The sequence below is a fragment of the Dendrobates tinctorius genome, unplaced genomic scaffold (genome assembly GCF_039654945.1).
Source record: "Dendrobates tinctorius isolate UK_male_01 unplaced genomic scaffold, ASM3965494v1 ptg000184l, whole genome shotgun sequence".
In the NCBI taxonomy this organism is placed as follows: Eukaryota; Metazoa; Chordata; class Amphibia; order Anura; family Dendrobatidae; genus Dendrobates; species Dendrobates tinctorius.
Window position 1 is genome coordinate 2740874 of NW_027361851.1, and position 20377 is coordinate 2761250.

Genomic DNA, 20377 nt, shown 5'->3' on the forward strand with positions numbered 1-20377 from the left:
CATCAAGAAGTTTAAAGCCCATGGCACTATGGCTAACCTCCCTAGATGTGGACGGAAAAGAAAAATTGACAAGAGATTTCAACGCAAGATTGTGCGGATGTTGGATAAAGAACCTCGACTAACATCCAAACAAGTTCAAGCTGCCCTGCAGTCCGAGGGTACAACAGTGTCAACCCGTACTATCCGTCGGCGTCTGAATGAAAAGGGACTGTATGGTAGGAGACCCAGGAAGACCCCACTTCTTACCCCGAGACATAAAAATGCCAGGCTGGAGTTTGCCAAAACTTACCTGAAAAAGCCTAAAACGTTTTGGAAGAATGTTTCTGGTCAGATGAGACAAAAGTAGAGCTTTTTGGGCAAAGGCATCAACATAGAGTTTACAGGAGAAAAAAAGAGGCATTCAAAGAAAAGAACACGGTCCCTACAGTCAAACATGGCGGAGGTTCCCTGATGTTTTTGGGTTGCTTTACTGCCTCTGGCACTGGACTGCTTGACCGTGTGCATGGCATTATCAAGTCAGAAGACTACCAGCAAATTTTGCAACATAATGTAGGGCCCAGTGTGAGAAAGCTGGGTCTCCCTCAGAGGTCATGGGTCTTCCAGCAGGACAATGACCTAAAACACACTTCATAAAGCACTAGAAAATGGTTTGAGGGAAAGCACTGGAGACTTCTAAGGTGGCCAGCAATGAATCCAGACCTGAATCCCATAGAACACCTGTGGAGAGATCTAAAAATGGCAGTTTGGAGAAGGCACCCTTCAAATATCAGGGACCTGGAGCAGTTTGCCAAAGAAGAATGGTCTAAAATTCCAGCAGAGCATTGTAAGAAACTCATTGATGGTTACCGGAAGCGGTTGGTCACAGTTATTTTGGCTAAAGGTTGTGCAACCAAGTATTAGGCTGAGGGTACCAATACTTTTGTCTGGCCCTTTTTTGGAGTTTTGTGTGAAATGATCCATGTTTTGCTTTTTGCTTCATTCTCTTTTGTGTTTTTCCATTTAAGACAAATTAAATGAAGATAATAATACCAAAGAATTTGTGTTTGCAATCATTTTCAGGAAGAAACTGAGTATTATCTGACAGAATTGCAGGGGTGTCAATACTTTTGGCCACAACTGTATATTGCACAAAAAATTGCGAATATATAAAGTGTTTTATACCAGTTTTCTGGCATAAACATGTTGATGTATCAAACTCTACATGTATCCGTGATCCGTGCATTCTACATTGAAAATTGTATGCTAGTATTATTATACATTAAAACTTATGTGAAGGTGCTGTCACACTTTAGCATCTCTTAGGCTGGTTTCACACTAGCATTTTTAAGCGCTGCACTTTGTGCGCTGTTATGCGCTTGCGCACGTCTTCCCTATCTTTAACATGTGGGCGCATTGTTTAGCGCATGTCAGCGTTCATCAACGATACTCGTGAGCCGCGTTTTTTCCAGGTATGCGCCCGGTCTCGCCAGACGCTACATGTTGCATTTTTTGTTCCGTCCGACGCCCCAAAAATTGTGCATGCGCGCGGAGTGCGCGAAAACCTAATATTAAAAGCTATGGGAGCGCTGACAATCGCATTGCTCAGCGCACATCAGCGCTTATCTGCGCTTATCACAACATGCCTTTTTGGAGTAAACAATGTCTAGACACTTGTAAAATCCACCCCCTAGAAGAGCAACATTGTTTGGGATGAGTTTAGATAAAGGGTGTGCCTGAACTGTACCACAACTCTACAGACAGCCTGGAGAGCAGACATACATCCAAACAAGAGTGAATTTTGGAGCTTCATCAGCCATGTGAGTATTCTTCATCTAAATGTATGCCTGTCTTGTCAAGTTTATTTTGTTCTAAGTTTTTTTTGTTTTTTTTATTCAAGAATGTCATTCTCTGGATCTCATTATTCCCCATCCTGGGAGGAAGTTGCCCAAGCAGAGCGTGAGGTGATTATATTTGTGCCTTTGGGTAAGTGTAGCTTCTTCCAATACAAAGGTAATATTTTTATTCTTTTTTTCAGTCCTCATCATCGGAACAGTCTAGTGAGGTTGAAGAGCGGGAGCAGCAAACCCAAGTCCCGGCGGTGACCTGTAATGTAAGTGAAATCATTAATGTATATATAATTTTTTTTGTTTGTTTGTTTTATTTGGTTCCTTCTTGCCTTTTTTTAACGCACAATTCAAAGACTCTAATTTTTTTTAATTTTATAGGTTCGACAGAGGGATGAAGATGTGTACCTGGACAATGAACACCTGATATAACTCGTCCAGGAGCGTGTACCTTTGTGGGACAGCCGTGACCAGCTCCACAAGGACAATGTGGTGACAAGGAGGCTATGGAATGAGGTGGCCGCAGCGTTGATGGATGACTGGGACAGCGCCCCTGCAACCTCCAAAAAGGCGTTTCGCAAGTATTTAACTGCTCTCTGATGGTGCCGTAACTATTGACCCTGATTCTGTTGTATTTCTTGATAGATAAATTCTATCTGTAAACACAACATATCAGGATCAACAGTGAACGCTTTTTGGTAATGTTGTGATGCATTGTGCTGCCTTGACTGTTTTACTGATGGTACTGTTGTGTTTACTCAGAGATATATTCTATGTGTAAACATAACAGTAATGTCAGGATCAACAGTGAACGCTTTTTGCTAATGTTGTGATGCATTGTGCTGCCTTGACTGTTTTACTGATGGTACCGTTGTGTTTACTCAGAGATATATTCTATGTGTAAACATAACAGTAATATCAGGATCAACAGTGAACGCTTTTTGGTAATGTTGTGATGCATTGTGCTGCCTTGACTGTTTTACTGATGGTACCGTTGTGTTTACTCAGAGATATATTCTATGTGTAAACATAACAGTAATATCAGGATCAACAGTGAACACTTTTTGGTAATGTTGTGATTAGTGTTGAGCATTCCGATACCGCAAGTATCGGGTATCGGCCGATACTTGCTGTATCGGAATTCCGATACCGACATCCGATATTTTTTCAATATCGGATGTCGGTAGCGGAATCGGAAGTTCAAAGTTGATTGACAGCCTGACGTCATCATGATGCGCGGTGTGTGCGCATCATGATGCGCCGTCATTTCGGGCCTTCCGGGGGTCTCTGCCGGCCTGCCGGGGGGCTGTGCAGGCTCCGGTGGTCTGTGCCGGCCTGCCGGTGGTCTGTGCAGGCTCTGGGGGGCTGTGCCGGCCTGCCGGTGGTCTGTGCAGGCTTCAGGGGTCTGTGCAGGCATCGTCCGATGGGACTACAAGTCCCATCGGGCGATGTCTGCTACCATGACAGTGATTGACACATTAGCCAATGATGGGACAGTAGTAGTCCCATCATCCGGCTAATGTGTTGAATGAAAAAAAAAAAAAAATTACATGCTACATACATGCTACATACATACAACATGCATACTACATATATACTACATGTAACATACATACTACATATATACTACATGCAACATGCATACTACATGCATGCTACATACATGCTACATGCTACATACATGCTACATTCATACTACATATATACAACATACATACTACATATATACTACATGCATGCAACATGCATACTACATATATACTACATGTAACATACATACTACATATATACTACATGCATACTACATACATGCTACATACTACATGCATGCTACATACATACTACATGCATGCTACATACATACTACATGCATGCTACATACTACATACATGCTACATACTACATACATGCTACATACATACTACATGCATGCTACAAGCATGCTACATACATACTACATGCATGCTACATACATACTGCATGCTACATACATACTGCATGCTACATACATACTACATACTACATACATACTACATACATACTACATATATACTACATGCATGCTACATACATACTACATATATACTACATGCATGCTACATACATACTACATATATACTACATGCATGCTACATACATACTACATGCATGCTACATACATACATACATACTACATATATACTACATGCATGCTACATACAATACATTCATACAATACATACATAGACATACAGTACATATAACATAGAGTAACATACTTACCAATACTTGTCACATTGATCCCCGAAGCCATGGTCGTGTACGGAATAAATATTAACATAACAAACCACAAAAATACTCACCCATGATCCGAAGCAGTCCACGAGTGTGTCCCACGACGATCTTGGGTAGAGAACTGCAGCATCAGCTGATGCTGCCGCTCTCTACGGGCTGCAGGAATCCAATGACGGAAGGTAGGTATCCTTCCGCACTGTATTCCTCCGCCACTTAAAAAAAAAAGTCCCTAGTCTCACTTTATGCCATTGCTGCATGGGAGCGGGCTGCAGGAATCCAATGACGGAAGGTAGGTATCCTTCCGCACTGTATTCCTCCACCACTTAAAAAAAAAAGTCCCTAGTCTCACTTTATGCCATTGCTGCGTGGGAAATTCCCACGCAGCAATGGCATAAAGTGAGACTAGGGACTTTTTTTTTTAAGTGGCGGAGGAATACAGTGCGGAAGGATACCTACCCTCCGTCATTGGATTCCTGCAGCCCGTAGAGAGCGGCAGCATCAGCTGATGCTGCAGTTCTCTACCCAAGATCGTCGTGGGACACACTCGTGGACTGCTTCGGATCATGGGTGAGTATTTTTGTGGTTTGTTATGTTAATATTTATTCCGTACACGACAATGGCTTCGGGTAACAATGTGACAAGTATTGGTAAGTATGTTACTCTATGTTATATGTACTGTATGTCTATGTATGTATTGTATGAATGTATTGTATGTAGCATGCATGTAGTATATATGTAGTATGTATGTAGCATGTAGTATGTATGTAGCATGCATGTAGTATATATGTAGTATGTATGTAGCATGTAGTATGTATGCAGCATGCATGTAGTATATATGTAGTATGTATGTAGCATGTAGTATGTATGTAGCATGCATGTAGTATATATGTAGTATGTATGTAGCATGTAGTATGTATGTAGCATGCATGTAGTATATATGTAGTATGTATGTAGTATGTATGTAGCATGTAGTATGTATGTAGCATGCATGTAGTATGTATGTAGCATGCATGTAGTATGTATGTAGTATGTATGTAGCATGTAGTATGTATGTAGCATGCATGTAGTATATATGTAGCATGCATGTAGTATATATGTAGTATGTATGTAGTATGTATGTAGCATGTAGTATGTATGTAGCATGCATGTAGTATGTATGTAGCATGCATGTAGTATGTATGTAGTATATATGTAGTATGTATGTAGCATGCATGTAGTATATATGTAGTATGTATGTAGCATGTAGTATGTATGTAGCATGCATGTAGTATATATGTAGTATGTATGTAGTATGTATGTAGTATGTATGTAGCATGTATGTAGCATGTAGTATGTATGTAGCATGTAGTATGTATGTAGCATGCATGTATGTATGTAGCATGCATGTATGTATGTAGCATGCATGTAGTATGTATGTAGCATGCATCTAGCATGTATGTAGCATGCATGTAGTATGTAGCATGTATGTAGTATGCATGTAGTATATATGTAGTATGTATGTTACATGTAGTATATATGTAGTATGCATGTTGCATGCATGTAGTATATATGTAGTATGTATGTTGCATGCATGTTGTATATATGTAGTATGTATGTTGCATGCATGTAGTATATATGTAGTATGAATGTAGCATGTATGTAGTATGTAGCATGTATGTAGCATGCATGTAGTATGCATGTAGTATATATGTAGTATGTATGTTACATGTAGTATATATGTAGTATGCATGTTGTATGTATGTAGCATGTATGTAGCATGTAATTTTTTTTTTTTTTTTTTTTTTTTTTTACATTCAACACATTAGCCGGATGATGGGACTACTACTGTCCCATCATTGGCTAATGTTTCAATCACTGTCATGGTAGCAGGCATCGCCCGATGGGACTTGTAGTCCCATCGGACGATGCCTGCACAGACCCCCGAAGCCTGCACAGCCCCCCGGCAGGCCGGCACAGCCCCCCGGAGCCTGCACAGACCACCAGCAGGCCGGCACAGCCCCCCGGCAGGCCGGCACAGACCACCGGAGCCTGCACAGCCCCCCCGGCAGGCCGGCACAGTCCCCCGGCAGGCCGGCACAGACCACCGGAGCCTGCACAGACCCCCTGGCAGGCCGGCACAGCCCCCCGAAAGGCCCGTACAGACCCCAGAGAGGCTGTACAAGGCAAAAATAGGGTTTTTCTTATTCCGATACCGGAAGTCCCATAGACTTGAATGGGACTTCCGGTATCGGAATCGGCGATACCGATACTTTTTTTTAAGATCGGCCGATCCATTCCGATCCGATACTTTGAAGTATCGGACGGTATCGCTCAACTCTAGTTGTGATGCATTGTGCTGCCTTGACTGTTTTACTGATGGTACCGTTGTGTTTACTCAGAGATATATTCTATGTGTAAACATAACAGTACTATCAGGATCAACATGGAAAACAATTTGGGTATTGTATTGATGCAGATATATTGCATGATACTAAAAATTTCCTTTTTTTTTTTGTTTTGCAACAGTGGACAAAGTCCGAACCCGATGGCGCTCGATGAAGGACCGCTTCAACACTGATGTTCGTGCAGAGGGACAGGTTCGCAGTGGTTCATCGGCAAGGACAGAACCAAATACAGGTACCATCGCAATTTGGAGTTCCTGAGACCGGTCCTTGCCACTAGAGCGTAAGTATTTTGAATTTAATTTATTTTATTTGGTGCTTTTATAAACCAATGCTTTTCTATTCCACAGCTGATGCTTCTTGTCAATGCATGACAGTAATGTTTTTTTTTTGTCCCCGGAGCGGTCCTTCATCGATCGACCTTGGACCCGTCCCAGCCATTCGACAGCCAAGAAGCACCTTGCAGGTCAGCCACACAGACAGCTGGTGACCAGGAAGCTGGTCAATCAGGTGTTCCCCTGTCCCAGGTCTCTGCCACTGGTTATGCGGGTACTACCCGCCAGCAGCAGAGGTCCTTGGACAGGCCTGTCTTGCCCGAGTTCATGCACTTGAGCGAGTCCTTTCGTGACAGCCTCAAGTCGCTGTCAGACAGAGTTGAAAGCAGTTTTACCATTGTGGAAAAAGGTTTTATCCAAATGGAACTCCGCTTCAACTCTGTCGAACAGCGCCTTGACCGTCTGGAGGCCGACCACAACAGACCAGCGCACCATTTTTTTAGTAAAATCGAACGGGGCATGGCGGAACACCTTAGTCCTGAGCAACAGCTGAGTGTGTTGCAGGCCTGCAACACTGCTTACTTGCAGGCTATGCAGCAGAATCGGTACGTGCAGCAGTCAGTGGTGTCATTCCCACGTGTGCCACCGCTGACTCGCTTCACCACCTCGCTTCTGCTGCATACCACTGCACGGCCACCTTTATGTCAAGGCTTGATAGCCAACATTACAGCACCACAAGTGCAGCTGGTCACCTCACCGCCTCCACCATCGCAACCGCTACTCCTGTTTGGAGCACCTCCACCGGCCACACGCCTGCGTGGAACACAGACACTATGGACACAAGTCCTACGTGGAAAAGCCCTGCCGCCAACACTCAGACATGTTGGAGCCCGGCCTCCACCACCCCACAAACATGCACCAGCACTGCAGTCACTGGTCCTCCTGCAATGATGAACACTGCCATCGTCACCACCGAGCAGCAGCCACCTCAGCAGCATCAGCAGCCACAGCAGCAGCATCAGCAGCAGAAGCCACAGCCACATCAACAGCAGCAAAAACAGCTGCAGCAACAGCAGCCACAACTGCAGCAAACTGGGGACCCCCATTCACTATTTTCCCCAAATGTGTTGCCTTCACAGGACTCACGGCAGGTATTGGGCACCAGGAGGCAGTCCAAGCGACCAAAGAAAGGTCATAAAAGTGTCAGTGTTAAGCCCCCCTCTCCTCATAGTTTGTCCACCTCCCTTTCCATGAGTGACCTCCCTTCCCCCACAACTTTTGTAGCCCCTTCACCGACAACACCTGCGTCCACTGTCAGTTTGTCGTCGGCACTGCACACCCCAAACGTAATACCTAGTTCTCCCAAATGAGGGAGAAAATAATGTCTTTTTTTTTTTTAATTTAAAATAAAACTCAAAATAAGGTCTTTATCGCCGACTACACACACTGCGCCTAACACACACAGCGCCATATACTTTGTTTCTTTGGCCACTCATATCATCACTACATATGTTTCTTGTGTGGTTCAAGGACATATGTGTTGTCAACCAAACAAATATGACTTGTATGTTCACCATCATTCTCTGCAGGTTGTCAAACTTGCACAGACTTAATAGAGGATGTTGTTGAGTGCAAGGCATATCTATTGTTACCTTGGCAGGTATGATAAAAACTGACTTGCGGATGTTATGTTATTACAGTCCTCCTTTTTGTGATACCAGCACAGGAATTTGTAGATATTCCTTGCAATTAACCACACCCTCTAGTCAGTGTTTGTTGAATAAATTGAGTAATGATGGGTAAAATACACGTCATATGTACACTCCCCAGGCCTAGTATAACCAATATAGAACAAAAATAGGCTGCTGAATACATATGATTTTAAGCTGCAGCATAGCTTCAGTGTGAATATATTTCATGCAGACTGTTGCGATGATGCAGTTTAGACTCATATGTGTATTTACCTTGCCAGATGTTTTAATATTGATGCTTGTTTTTGGGCATCCTCACTTCACCATGACACTATTAGAAGTTGTATAAATGACATTATCTGTCCACTCTTAGTTTGTACTCAAGCAACATTGATGATACTACAAATAATATTTATGGTTACATGGTCAGGCGTCACATCAAACATTTCGTATGCTATTGAATAAACAAATCACAATTTTTACCTTCAGTTCATGTGACCAAAATATTATTTGTTGTCGATACAAATGAACACACACTTTGGAATTGATGAAGATCATACAAATAGGGTGTGTTTCTTCACCTACTCTGGAGTGATAGTAAATTCTTGATGCACAAAGCATAGCATCATGAATTCACAAGAATACATGGGAACAGGTGGATATTGTATTGCAGTATAAAACAAAGTAGTGCACTGGGTGTCACGCCGCTCTCTGTATCTGCTTGTCGGCGTGACAATGCATGTTTTTTGCTTTAACCCTTTGCTCCTTTCCCCGTAATTGAGCTGGGATACTGCTGGCTGTTACCTGTATGGAGCCTGTTCAGTTCCCTGCTCTGCTGCGTAGCTGCACATGTGGTGTTAAGTCTTTGCTCTGCTGCTTGACCATTCACATGTGTGGTCCCTGGTCGCCACTGTGGAAGCTGTCCACGGGTTGTGAGGCCATTTGCAGCTGGTGCGTGACTTTGCACGTGTGTCTAGGCTTGCAGACAATGCCAGGTGCTCTAAGCTGCTGTTCCTGCACTGATTGTGCTGCAATGGTTTCTGTATGTGCTTAGGGCGTGTGCAGCCACAACTTCCCTGCTTTTATCAGGGTTAGTGTGTGTACTTGAAATGCTGTCCCCAGCCGATTGCTGAGGGGCAGCCCCTTTATAAACTTACCCTGACCTATGGGCGGGGCCAGAGTTACTCACAAAGCTCCTGAACCTTGCCATGTGTGTCTCGTGTCTGTGTCCCTGGACCTCGTCTGTCTCTGTTTTGGTACCAAATTCCCTGCCTTGATTCCTGCTTTGTCCTGTTCCCTCGCCCTGCCCCGGATGCCTGAATCCCTGACCCCGTCTAAATTCACCCTGGCCTGGAGGCGTTGTATCCAGGCTTGAATCCTTGATCCTGTACCTATCCATTACCTGACTATGTCTGAACTGTCTGCTATGTTGTGTTCCTGGAATCACTCTGTGTTTGGAGCCCCGCAGCCAGTGACTCTGAGACTCTTGTAACCAGTGTTCCTGCTGAGCATCTACTATTCTGTGCTCTGACTACCCTGCGGTGCTAGCTCCATGCAGGCCCAGCAATCCTGCGGTGTTAGCACCATCACGCTTGAGTTCCTTCCTAGGTCCGATGCCCGGAGCCTGACGACCGCTGTCTGGAACCTGATGACTGCTGCCTGGAGCTGGATGACTGCAGTGGTGCCTGTAGGTCGTGTTGGATGTCCGGAACCAAACGACTCCCGTCTGATGTCTGCCAGTGATTCTGATGTCCTGTGGGTGACCCTGATGTCCTGCCTGCGTCTGGATGACCTCGTGTGTCCTGATGTCCTGATGACCTCGTGTGTCCTGATGTCCTGATGACCTCGTGTGTCTTGATGTCCTGATGACCTCCTGTGTCCTGATGACCTCGTGTGTCCTGGTTTTGTCTATGTATTGTGACTTTACTTTAAGGAAACTTTACCTTATTTATACCTGAAGTTGTCTGGTGTCATCAAGTCCTACGTGTCCTTGTCCACATGCTCAGCTGCCACAGAATCCCAGTCGCTGCCCTTCCCGAGTTCGGGTATGCCCGGGTCCCCCTCTGTGGTATAGAGGGTCCATATTGCGTCCCGGAGGATGCCCGCCCCTCGCCATCGGCATGGAGGCGCCTGCTGGGCCGCATATGCGGCTGCAGTCATGACACTGGGTATAGGTATAAAGACATGTTTATAAACAGCAAACAGTAAAAGTTTTTAATTACACCATTTGCTCCTGCCATTCCACTCGGCCGACATCTGAGATGAAGTAAGAGGCAAAGTGGTCCCTCATTTGCCCAGCTATGACGGATGACCTGAGAGGGTGCTGATTGAAATCAGGCAATGGGTTTGAAGCTGGTTCAGCTAGTTCAAAGTTAGGGTTCTCTTTACACATCACAAAATTATGGAGAACCACATAGGCTTTCACCACCTCATCAACAGTTTCCAATTTAAGATTAATGGCTGTGGTGAGAATGCGCCATCTAGAGAGAAGAATACCAAAGGCACACTCTACAGTTCTTCTTGCCCTGGTCAGCCTGTAATTAAATATTTTTTTCTGGTGGTCCAAGTCCCGGCTGGAGTAGGGTTTGAGAACATCTGGAATGCCTCATCGCCAACCATTACAAAGGGCTGTGGTGGAGCTTCGGTGTGGGGAAGAGGACGTGGCATGGGGAAATTAAATCGGTTGCCATACAACCTGCGGCCCATGTCCGAGTTCTTAAAAGCCTGGGAGTCATTCCCACGGCCAAATGCCCACTGCTACAAACTTACAGTCTGCATCAGAAATGGCCATGAGAAGTACTTTTTGTAATTATAGTACTCCGAGCCAGTTCTTTTGGGTTTGATTATCCGGATGTGTTTGCCATCAACAACTCCCAAACAGTTGGGGAAATTGCAGACTCTCCATGTTAAGGCCGGGATCACACACACAGCGAGATACGGCCAAGTCTCGCAGGTTAAAACCAAGCGCTGGCACTCCGGAGCGGAGCTTGCAGCCGCACAGCAATACATGGAGCTGCAAGCTGCGCTCCGGAGCCAGAGCTTGGTTTTAACCTGCGAGACTCAGCCGTATCTCGCTGTAGTGTGACTCCGGCCTTAGGCGTCGGGTTCCTGCCACTGCACAGCAGGAATCCAGAGCCTTGCACCCAGCGGTCTCCCATTCTTCTTCAGCTGCAGTGGAGCCTGCTCAGCAGATTCATTGGTCCCGGTGCTCTGCCCAGGGCAACTCCATGGGTTTGCTTGCTGCTGCCACCTCTGGCACAGCTATGACAATGCATGCTGCTCAGCAGCGAGATTCTCCAGGGACTAAGTCTTCATGTCGGGCGACTGAGCATGCCCGTGGAGTGATCTCCCATTGGAGGTCGAGGGTCACGTGCTCAGGTCCTGCTCGTGTTCGGATTGGCCCATCCGAGAAGCCAGGAAGGTCCCGGACGTCCATGGCTATAAAAGGTTCGCATGGCCGCTTGCCCATGTGCTAGGATAGACTGTATTTACAGACTATGTGGAGTGAGTGATGTATGCACGTATGAATGTCTCTGGTGAATGACTCATTAAGAAACCCCTACCCTTGGTACGCATGTGTTGTGCAGCCTAGCCTGCTAGCGCCCAGGCTTAGGCGTAGGTAGGTCTGAGGTTGAGTCAGGCATCAGGCCTCACCAGGGACTCAGCATGCCTCAGTGCACGTACTCCACAGCCAGCATCTATAGCAGCGCTCGCGGCAGCGACGCTGCGCGTTCAGTGGGCCTAGAAGGACTCTAACCCCGTGTCCTTGGGGTAGAGTTCTGTGGCCGTACACTGTGCGCTCTTTTATTCGAGCTCTGTGAGCACAAACAGGCTCCGGCGTTTATGTTGTGAAGCAACAGAGTCCGCCCCTGTACACACCGGATGACGTTAACCCGCGTGTGTTCTTATAGCATACCGCCATATAGCATCCGCCATTATTGAGCAGCAGGTTACCACCCCTGCATGGTGGACCCCGGGCTGCGAACGCACTTTATTACCATCGTTATTATTTGGTGCGTTCCGACAGCCCTAACACTCCAGAATTTGTCAGCAATTTCTATCCACTTTTCTGCGGTGGGCAGGGGCATATATTCAGGACAAAGAACGTTCCACAAAGCCAGGCAGGTGTCCGCAACAATTCCGACAAGGTGGAGATTCCAATCCGGAACTGAAAGTGTAGTGAAGATAGGGTCTCTCCAGTTGCCTCCTGATAAGCAGACAAAAAACAATGGTGTAAATTGCTATACATAAAAGAAAACAGTTATTACATTGCCGACCCAGAAATATGCATGCTATGGAATATTACATGGCAGAACCAAAAAAATTAGGCAGGCATTGTTTTGTAAATATCATTACATACCGTAAAGTCACCAGGAGCCGTTCCTCAGGAGAAATTGCATTACGGAGATGTGTGTCCTGTCTCCGAATGGCATCTTGGACACGACCAAGCATATACATGAATGTTTGTTGGGACATCCGTGTATAGTCCATAAATTTCTCCGGGTTTGCCTGGAGCTCACTGTAGAGGGTGTGGTACGCTCCACGGCTCTCACGGAGTTCAACAATTGGATGTATCCACAAACGCCGATGCTGACGTCTTCTCTGTCTCTCTCTCTCCCTTTTGACCGTGGCAAGCTACTGCATAAGCCTGAGCCATCCTGATGTCCAGATCCAAGTTGAAGTAAAAACTCTTCCATCGCAGATCCATGTTGTCAAGATAAAAGCAAGCTATGTGAACACTGTAGCTGAAAACAGGGTCTATTTAAAGAATTCCCATAACACACACCCACTGCTGTCCAATTGGTGTAGTATGATGCACTAATTGTTCATGGATTTCCCTCTGGTGAATAGTGCCTTCATGCGCAATATAAATGCAAACACTTGGAAAACGCTTTACAACGCATACACACGCTGCGTTTTTTTCACTTTATGCGCACGATGATGCGAAAATAACAAGCAGCGTTTGCAAGCGCTAGTATGCGATTTTGTCACGTGATTGATGTGCGCAATAAACGCAGCGCAGAAAAACGCTAGTGTGAAACTAGCCTTAGGCTAGTTTCACACTAGCATTCTTGGGTGCAGCGCAGGGCCGCCGCTTAGCTCTGCCTCCGGCCGCGCCGCCTCCGGTCAGCTCCTCCTAGGATTGCATGACGCTGCATGCGATCAGCATACCGTATATTTAGCATTTTGTACGCTGACCGTGCGCTGGTCTTGCGCTGGTATAAGTTTGCTGGCGCTGCGCCCTTTTGGCGTTGCGCCCAGTGCACAAAAATGCAACACAGCGCGTTTTGGTGCGTTGTGCGCAGCGCCAAAAGGGCGCAGCGTTAGCAAAATCATACCAGTGCACGACCAGCGCACGGTCAGCGTACCCAACGCTAAATATATGGTACGCTGCAGCGTCATGCGATCCTAGGAGGACCTGACTGGAAGGGGCGCAGCTGGAGGTGGAGCTAAGCAGCGGCCCTGCGCTGCGTCCCCGAGAACACTAGTGTGAAACTAGCCTTAAGCCCAATTTTGCTCAGGAGATTTTCAAATAAGCTAGGGTTCCTGAAAAGCATAATAATCACTGCTGCAAAATAATCTTACCTTATCTTTAGGTTAAAAGATTCTGATTCTGTAAATTTAAGGAATAAAAATGGAGTCTGGTTACAGATTTTTACATATTAAAAATAAAAGTAAGCACTGTTTATCTCACCTGAACTGCTGTTATCGAACATGTGCTTCTTTATCATGTATAGTTTAATAGCGATAAAGGTTGCGGCAAAAACTGCACCTAACAAGGCTCCAATAATGACATACTGCACATCTAGAAAAATAAGAGGCCAATTCAGTGTATAAAGTATTACTAGTTATAGATATATAAACTGTTTCTATCATGCTTGTCTACTGAGGATGCATTTTCTCTATATTTTTTAATCTTATAATGTCATTTGATTGTTATATACACTACAAGTAGAGGTAACTGAATTAATTCATTGCTAATTGAATTAAAGTCAAATTTTATGGAATTCGCAGGCCATAGTGAATTTGAACAGTTTTTGTGATTCAATTTGCACAAATTATCCCAAAAAATTCCCATCCACTTTTCACACATTGCTGAAGACTGAATGAGTCTTAGGCTACTTTCACACTTGCGTTTTTTGCGCTGCGCACCGTGCTCAGTGCAAACGCACATAAAAACGCATCATGCGTTTGTGTGCATTTCTTGTGGGTTTGTGTGCGCTTTTTTTTAAAACGTCAGCGCACCCATAGACTATAATGGGTGTTTGGGTGAAAAAAATCGCATTGCGTGCGCATGCGTTTTTTTGGGCCAGGTCGGACGCACAAAAAATGCAACAAGATGCATTTTGTGTGCCCGAGCGTACACTACAAAAAAAGCATGTGCATACAAACGCATGTGTATGCGCACCCATTAAAAGAATAGGAAAAAAAATTCAGGATTGAGAGTCCTCAGTAGTTGATACCTTTTAATGGCTAACTGAAAAGATGGTAACACATTGCAAGCTTTCGAGACTACTCAGGTCTCTTCATCAGGCTAGACTAATACAAAATCTGAAGTCACATATTTATGCACAATACAGCCTAGAAAAAATGCAATAGATAAGACAAGTGACGTGAAGCAGAACTATCAATATTTCTCAGATTCAATATTCAATATCAAGATCAATCAATCAATCAATCAATTCAATATCAGATCAATATTTTTCAGATTTTGTATTAGTCTAGCCTGATGAAGAGACCTGAGTAGTCTCGAAAGCTTGCAATGTGTTACCATCTTTTCAGTTAGCCATTAAAAGGTATCAACTACTGAGGACTCTCAATCCTGAATATTTTTCTATCCACTGGCTAACACGGTACAAAGATATACATCTTTCCTGTAGGAAAAAAAATGCATGCTTTTTTTGCCCAAAAAAACAGCGCAAAAAAAACGCAAGTGTGAAACCAGCCTTAGGAAGCTGACGTGTTCCAGATAGATGTTAGCACAGCCAGGGAGGAGAGTTGCCAGCAGTAGGTTCCCAAACCTTAAGGATAAATATTAACTACTGGGCACACTCATAGATTCTGATGTGAGAAATAAATTTTAATACATACAGTAGCCACTAGTAATAAACGTTTGGGTCAAATAAGACCTTCATCAGTGTACTAGGGTAAATGCAAGTTCATGTGAAATCTTGTCCCTGTCAAGCGGCGGTACACCGCGTCATAGGAAGCCCAGCAGCGCAGCTGCTGAGTAATGATCACCATAGCGGTCACTGACCACCAATTCTATTGAACAGCTTACCAAGATTACCCTTCTACCACTGTGATACCTTATGTGAGATTTCACATGTACTTGCATTTACCCTAGTACACAGATGAAGGTCTTATTTGACCGAAACGTTTGTTACTAGTGGCTACCGTATGTATTAAAATTTATTTCTCACATCAGAATCTGAGTGTGCCCAGTATTTAATATTTAGGAAGCTGACGTGACCTCAGGCACAACCTTCCCCATAATGCCTTATATCTATCACATCACATGATATAGCTTAGCCAGTCAGCAGACACTATCAGAGCCAGTGTAAAAGCCCAGGCAGTGAATGTAGCGGCCATATTAGGGTAATTTTCGGATAATGTGAGGAGGACAACTCAGAAATCGAAAAAGCTCTATAGCCAGTAGCTAAACAGTTTTGGCCAGGTATGTTCGCCAATACAGTTAAACTCTGTGGTATAGCAGGGAGACATAGTATCCCTGCACTATACTTCTTCATTTTCTAGGCCACAAGTCACTTTATTGAGGACTGCAGGATGGCAGGTCTGGGGCAACGTGTCATGATGATTTTATCTCATCAGGACTCTGACAGGACCTGCCCTGACACAATGACTTCATAGCATGGGTCGACCCACACCTTTCCACTAGACTTTTCAAGGCTAGGTGAGTATTTTTTTTTTTAAATTCATTTATTAAACTACTAGATTATGGCCCGATGCTATCGCATCGGGAGGATGCGATAGCATCACACCTCTTGCCATGTTAACCCTCAACACACACACTCCTCAACACACACTCCTCTCACCTTTCACCATCTCCACTCACTCTTTCACTCCACATACGACCCCTTCTCTCACTCCGTCTCTCATACTCACGCCGTCATCGCCGCTGCTCCACGATCCTCGACATCTTCTTCCGCCGGCGCCATCCTGGATCCAGACGTTGTCCACGCCGGCGACATGTTCTTGCGGCGACGCCATCTTGAGTATCGTGAAATCCCGCGATAGTCAAGATAGCGTCACCGGAAGAACATGTCGCCGGCGTGGACGACGTCGGGATCCAAAATGGCGTCGGCGAAATCTCGCGAGTTTTCGCCGACGCCATTTTGGATCCCGACGTCGTCCTCGCCGGCGACATGTTCTTGCGGCGACGCCATCTTGACTATCATGGGATTTCGCCGATCCAAAATGGCGTCGCCGCAAGAACATGTCGCCGGCGTGGACGACATCGGGATCCAAAATGGCGTCGGCGTAATCTCGCGAGATTTCTCCGACGCCATCTTTTTGGATCCCGAGTCGTCCACGCCAGCGACATGTTCTTGTGGCGACGCCATCTTGAATCTCGCGGGATTTCACAAAATCCAAGATGGCGCCCCGCAAGAACATGTCGGCGGCCTGGAGAACTTCTGGATCCTGGATCGCGGCGGCGGAGGAAGATGTCGGGGCAGCGACGATGACGATGTGAGTATGAGAAACGGAGTGAGAGAAAGGAACGTATGTGGAGTGAAAGAGTGAGTGGACGTGAGTGGAGGTGAAAGGTGAGAGGAGTGTGTGTTGAGGCGTGTGGTGTGTTGAGGGTTAACGTGCGTGTGTGTGTGGTGACGTCACCGGTTACAACTGGACGGAAGTTGTTACAACCGGAAGCTGGTTAGGGCATTTATTATTATAGATGATGAGGAAGAAGCCGTCTGTTGCTGGCGGTGATGGCGTGTAGAGGCTTCTTCAGCCAATGTAATAGATTTAGAGTTAGGGGATTCGTGTGTGAGACGACGGCGTTTATAAGCCTTAATCTTGTCAAGTCGATGCTGTTTTTCCTCAGGAGTCTCATTAGCACGGCGTTGTTTTTGTCGTAGTGCTAAAGCTGCTTTCCTTTCACTGGCATTGGCATACTGTGCATCGGTATTGAATGGTGGTATTGATAGGGCAGAAACAGATTGCTGATTAGTTATGTCAGTGAACGGCATATGGGATGAAGTGTAGCAGTAAATTGTTCCACATGCTGATGTGGAAGCATCCTGTTGTGAGTCTAATAATAATGATGAGGAAGAGGCCGTCTGTTGTCGGCGGTGACGGCGTGCAGAGGCTTCTTCAGCCAATCTTATGGATTTAGAGTTAGGGGATTCGTGTGTGAGGCGACGGCATTTATAAGCCTTAATGTTCTCAAGGCGATGGTGTTTTTCCTCAGGAGTCTCATTAGCACGGCGTTGTTTTTGTCATAGTGCTAAAGCTGCTTTCCTTTCACTGGCATTGGCATACTTTTTGTTATGACTCATGTTGGCACAGGTAAAGGAGTCTATTTGGCAGTTATCTGGCAGTGAAGAAGGCGTCCTGGAGTATTGTAGAGTAAACAGATACTAATTGACCCTGTAATTGCCCAGCAGTAGTTATGAAGTGGTAGTGGCAAATTGGCCCTGTAGTTAGACACCGTCAGAGGAGCAAGGCAGCAGTAGTTATGGCGGTAGAGGCAAATTGGCCCTGTAATTAGACACCGGCAGAGGAGCAAGGCAGCAGTAGTTATGGCGGTAGAGGCAAATTGGCCCTGTAATTAGACACCGGCAGAGGAGCAAGGCAGCAGTAGTTATGGCGGTAGAGGCAAATTGGCCCTGTAATTAGACACAGGCAGTGAACAGTCAGAGGAGCAAGGCAGCAGTACTTATGGCGGTAGAGGCAAATTGGCCCTGTAATTAGACACCGGCAGAGGAGCAAGGCAGCAGTAGTTATGGCGGTATTGGCAAATTGGCCCTGTAATTAGACACCAGCAGAGGAGCAATGCAGCAGTAGTTATGGCGGTAGAGGCAAATTGATCCTGTAATTAGACACCGGCAGAGGAGCAAGGCAGCAGTAGTTATGGCGGTAGAGGCAAATTGGCCCTGTAAATTAGACACCGGCAGAGGAGCAAGGCAGCAGTAGTTATGGCGGTAGAGGCAAATTGGCCCTGTAATTAGACACCGGCAGAGGAGCAAGGCAGCAGTAGTTATGGCGGTAGAGGCAAATTGGCCCTGTAATTAGACACCGGCAGAGGAGCAAGGCAGCAGTAGTTATGGCGGTAGAGGCAAATTAGCCCTGTAATTAGACACCGGCAGAGGAGCAAGGCAGCAGTAGTTATGATGGTATAGGCAAATTGGCCCTGTAATTAGACACCGGCAGAGGAGCAAGGCAGCAGTAGTTATGGCGGTAGAGGCAAATTAGCCCTGTAATTAGACACCGGCAGAGGAGCAAGGCAGCAGTAGTTATGGCGGTAGTGGCAAATTAGCCCTGTAATTAGACACCGGCAGAGGAGCAAGGCAGCAGTAGTTATGGCGGTAGAGGCAAATTAGCCCTGTAATTAGACACCGGCAGAGGAGCAAGGCAGCAGTAGTTATGGCGGTAGAGGCAAATTAGCCCTGTAATTAGACACCGGCAGAGGAGCAAGGCAGCAGTAGTTATGGCGGTATAGGCAAATTGGCCCTGTAATTAGACACCGGCAGAGGAGCAAGGCAGCAGTAGTTATGGCGGTAGCGGCAAATTAGCCCTGTAATTAGACACCGGCAGAGGAGCAAGGCAGCAGTAGTTATGGCGGTAGAGGCAAATTAGCCCTGTAATTAGACACCGGCAGAGGAGCAAGGCAGCAGTAGTTATGGCGGTATAGGCAAATTGGCCCTGTAATTAGACACCGGCAGAGGAGCAAGGCAGCAGTAGTTATGGCGGTAGAGGCAAATTAGCCCTGTAATTAGACACCGGCAGAGGAGCAAGGCAGCAGTAGTTATGGCAGTATAGGCAAATTGGCCCTGTAATTAGACACCGGCAGAGGACAAAGGCAGTAGTTATGGCGGTATAGGCAAATTAGCCCTGTAATTAGACACCGGCAGAGGAGCAAGGCAGCAGTAGTTATGGCGGTAGAGGCAAATTAGCCCTGTAATTAGACACCGGCAGAGGAGCAAGGCAGCAGTAGTTATGGCGGTAGAGGCAAATTAGCCCTGTAATTAGACACCGGCAGAGGAGCAATGCAGCAGTAGTTATGGCAGTATAGGCAAATTGGCCCTGTAATTAGACACCGGCAGAGGAGCAAGGCAGCAGTAGTTATGGCAGTATAGGCAAATTGGCCCTGTAATTAGACACCGGCAGAGGACAAAGGCAGTAGTTATGGCGGTATAGGCAAATTGGTCCTGTAATTAGACACCGGCAGAGGAGCAAGGCAGCAGTAGTTATGGCAGTATAGGCAAATTGGTCCAGTAATTAGACACCGGCAGTAAACAGGCATAGGACCAAGGCAGCAGTAGTTATGGTGGTACAGGCAATGCCAAGCGTCCGCACAGCAAGTCGGCGTGAGGTAAATGATGCAATTTCACGAATGCAAGATGGCGTCGGCGAAATCTCGCGAGATTTCGCCGACGTCGTTAACACCTCTTGCCATGTTAACCCTCAACACACCACACCGCCTCAACACACACTCCTCTCACCTTTCACCTCCACTCATGTCCACTCACTCTTTCACTCCACATACGTTCCTTTCTCTCACTCCGTTTCTCATACTCACACCGTCATCGTCGCTGCCCCGACATCTTCCTCCGCTGCCGCGATCCAGGATCCAGACGTTCTCCAGGCCGCCGACATGTTCTTGTGGGACGCCATCTTGGATGTCGTGAAATCCCGCGAGATTCAAGATGGTGTCGCCGCAACAATATGTCGCTGGCGTGGACGAC

General features: G+C 46.0%; 1 protein-coding gene across 2 annotated transcripts in view; it reads right to left on the minus strand.

Annotated features, from left to right (window-relative positions):
• The window catches only part of TMEM273 (transmembrane protein 273), a 322532-nt gene that overhangs the window by 21862 nt on the left and 280293 nt on the right, over window positions 1-20377 (minus strand). Inside the window, exons 3-4 of one of the 2 annotated variants that reach the window (XM_073552070.1) lie at window positions 14140-14250; window positions 14031-14058 (exon numbers count right to left, since the gene is read on the minus strand). In XM_073552070.1, coding sequence (XP_073408171.1) covers window positions 14031-14058; window positions 14140-14250 — 139 coding nt within the window. The remainder of the gene's footprint in view (window positions 1-14030; window positions 14059-14139; window positions 14251-20377) is intronic. The other variant, XM_073552071.1, reaches the window with a different exon arrangement.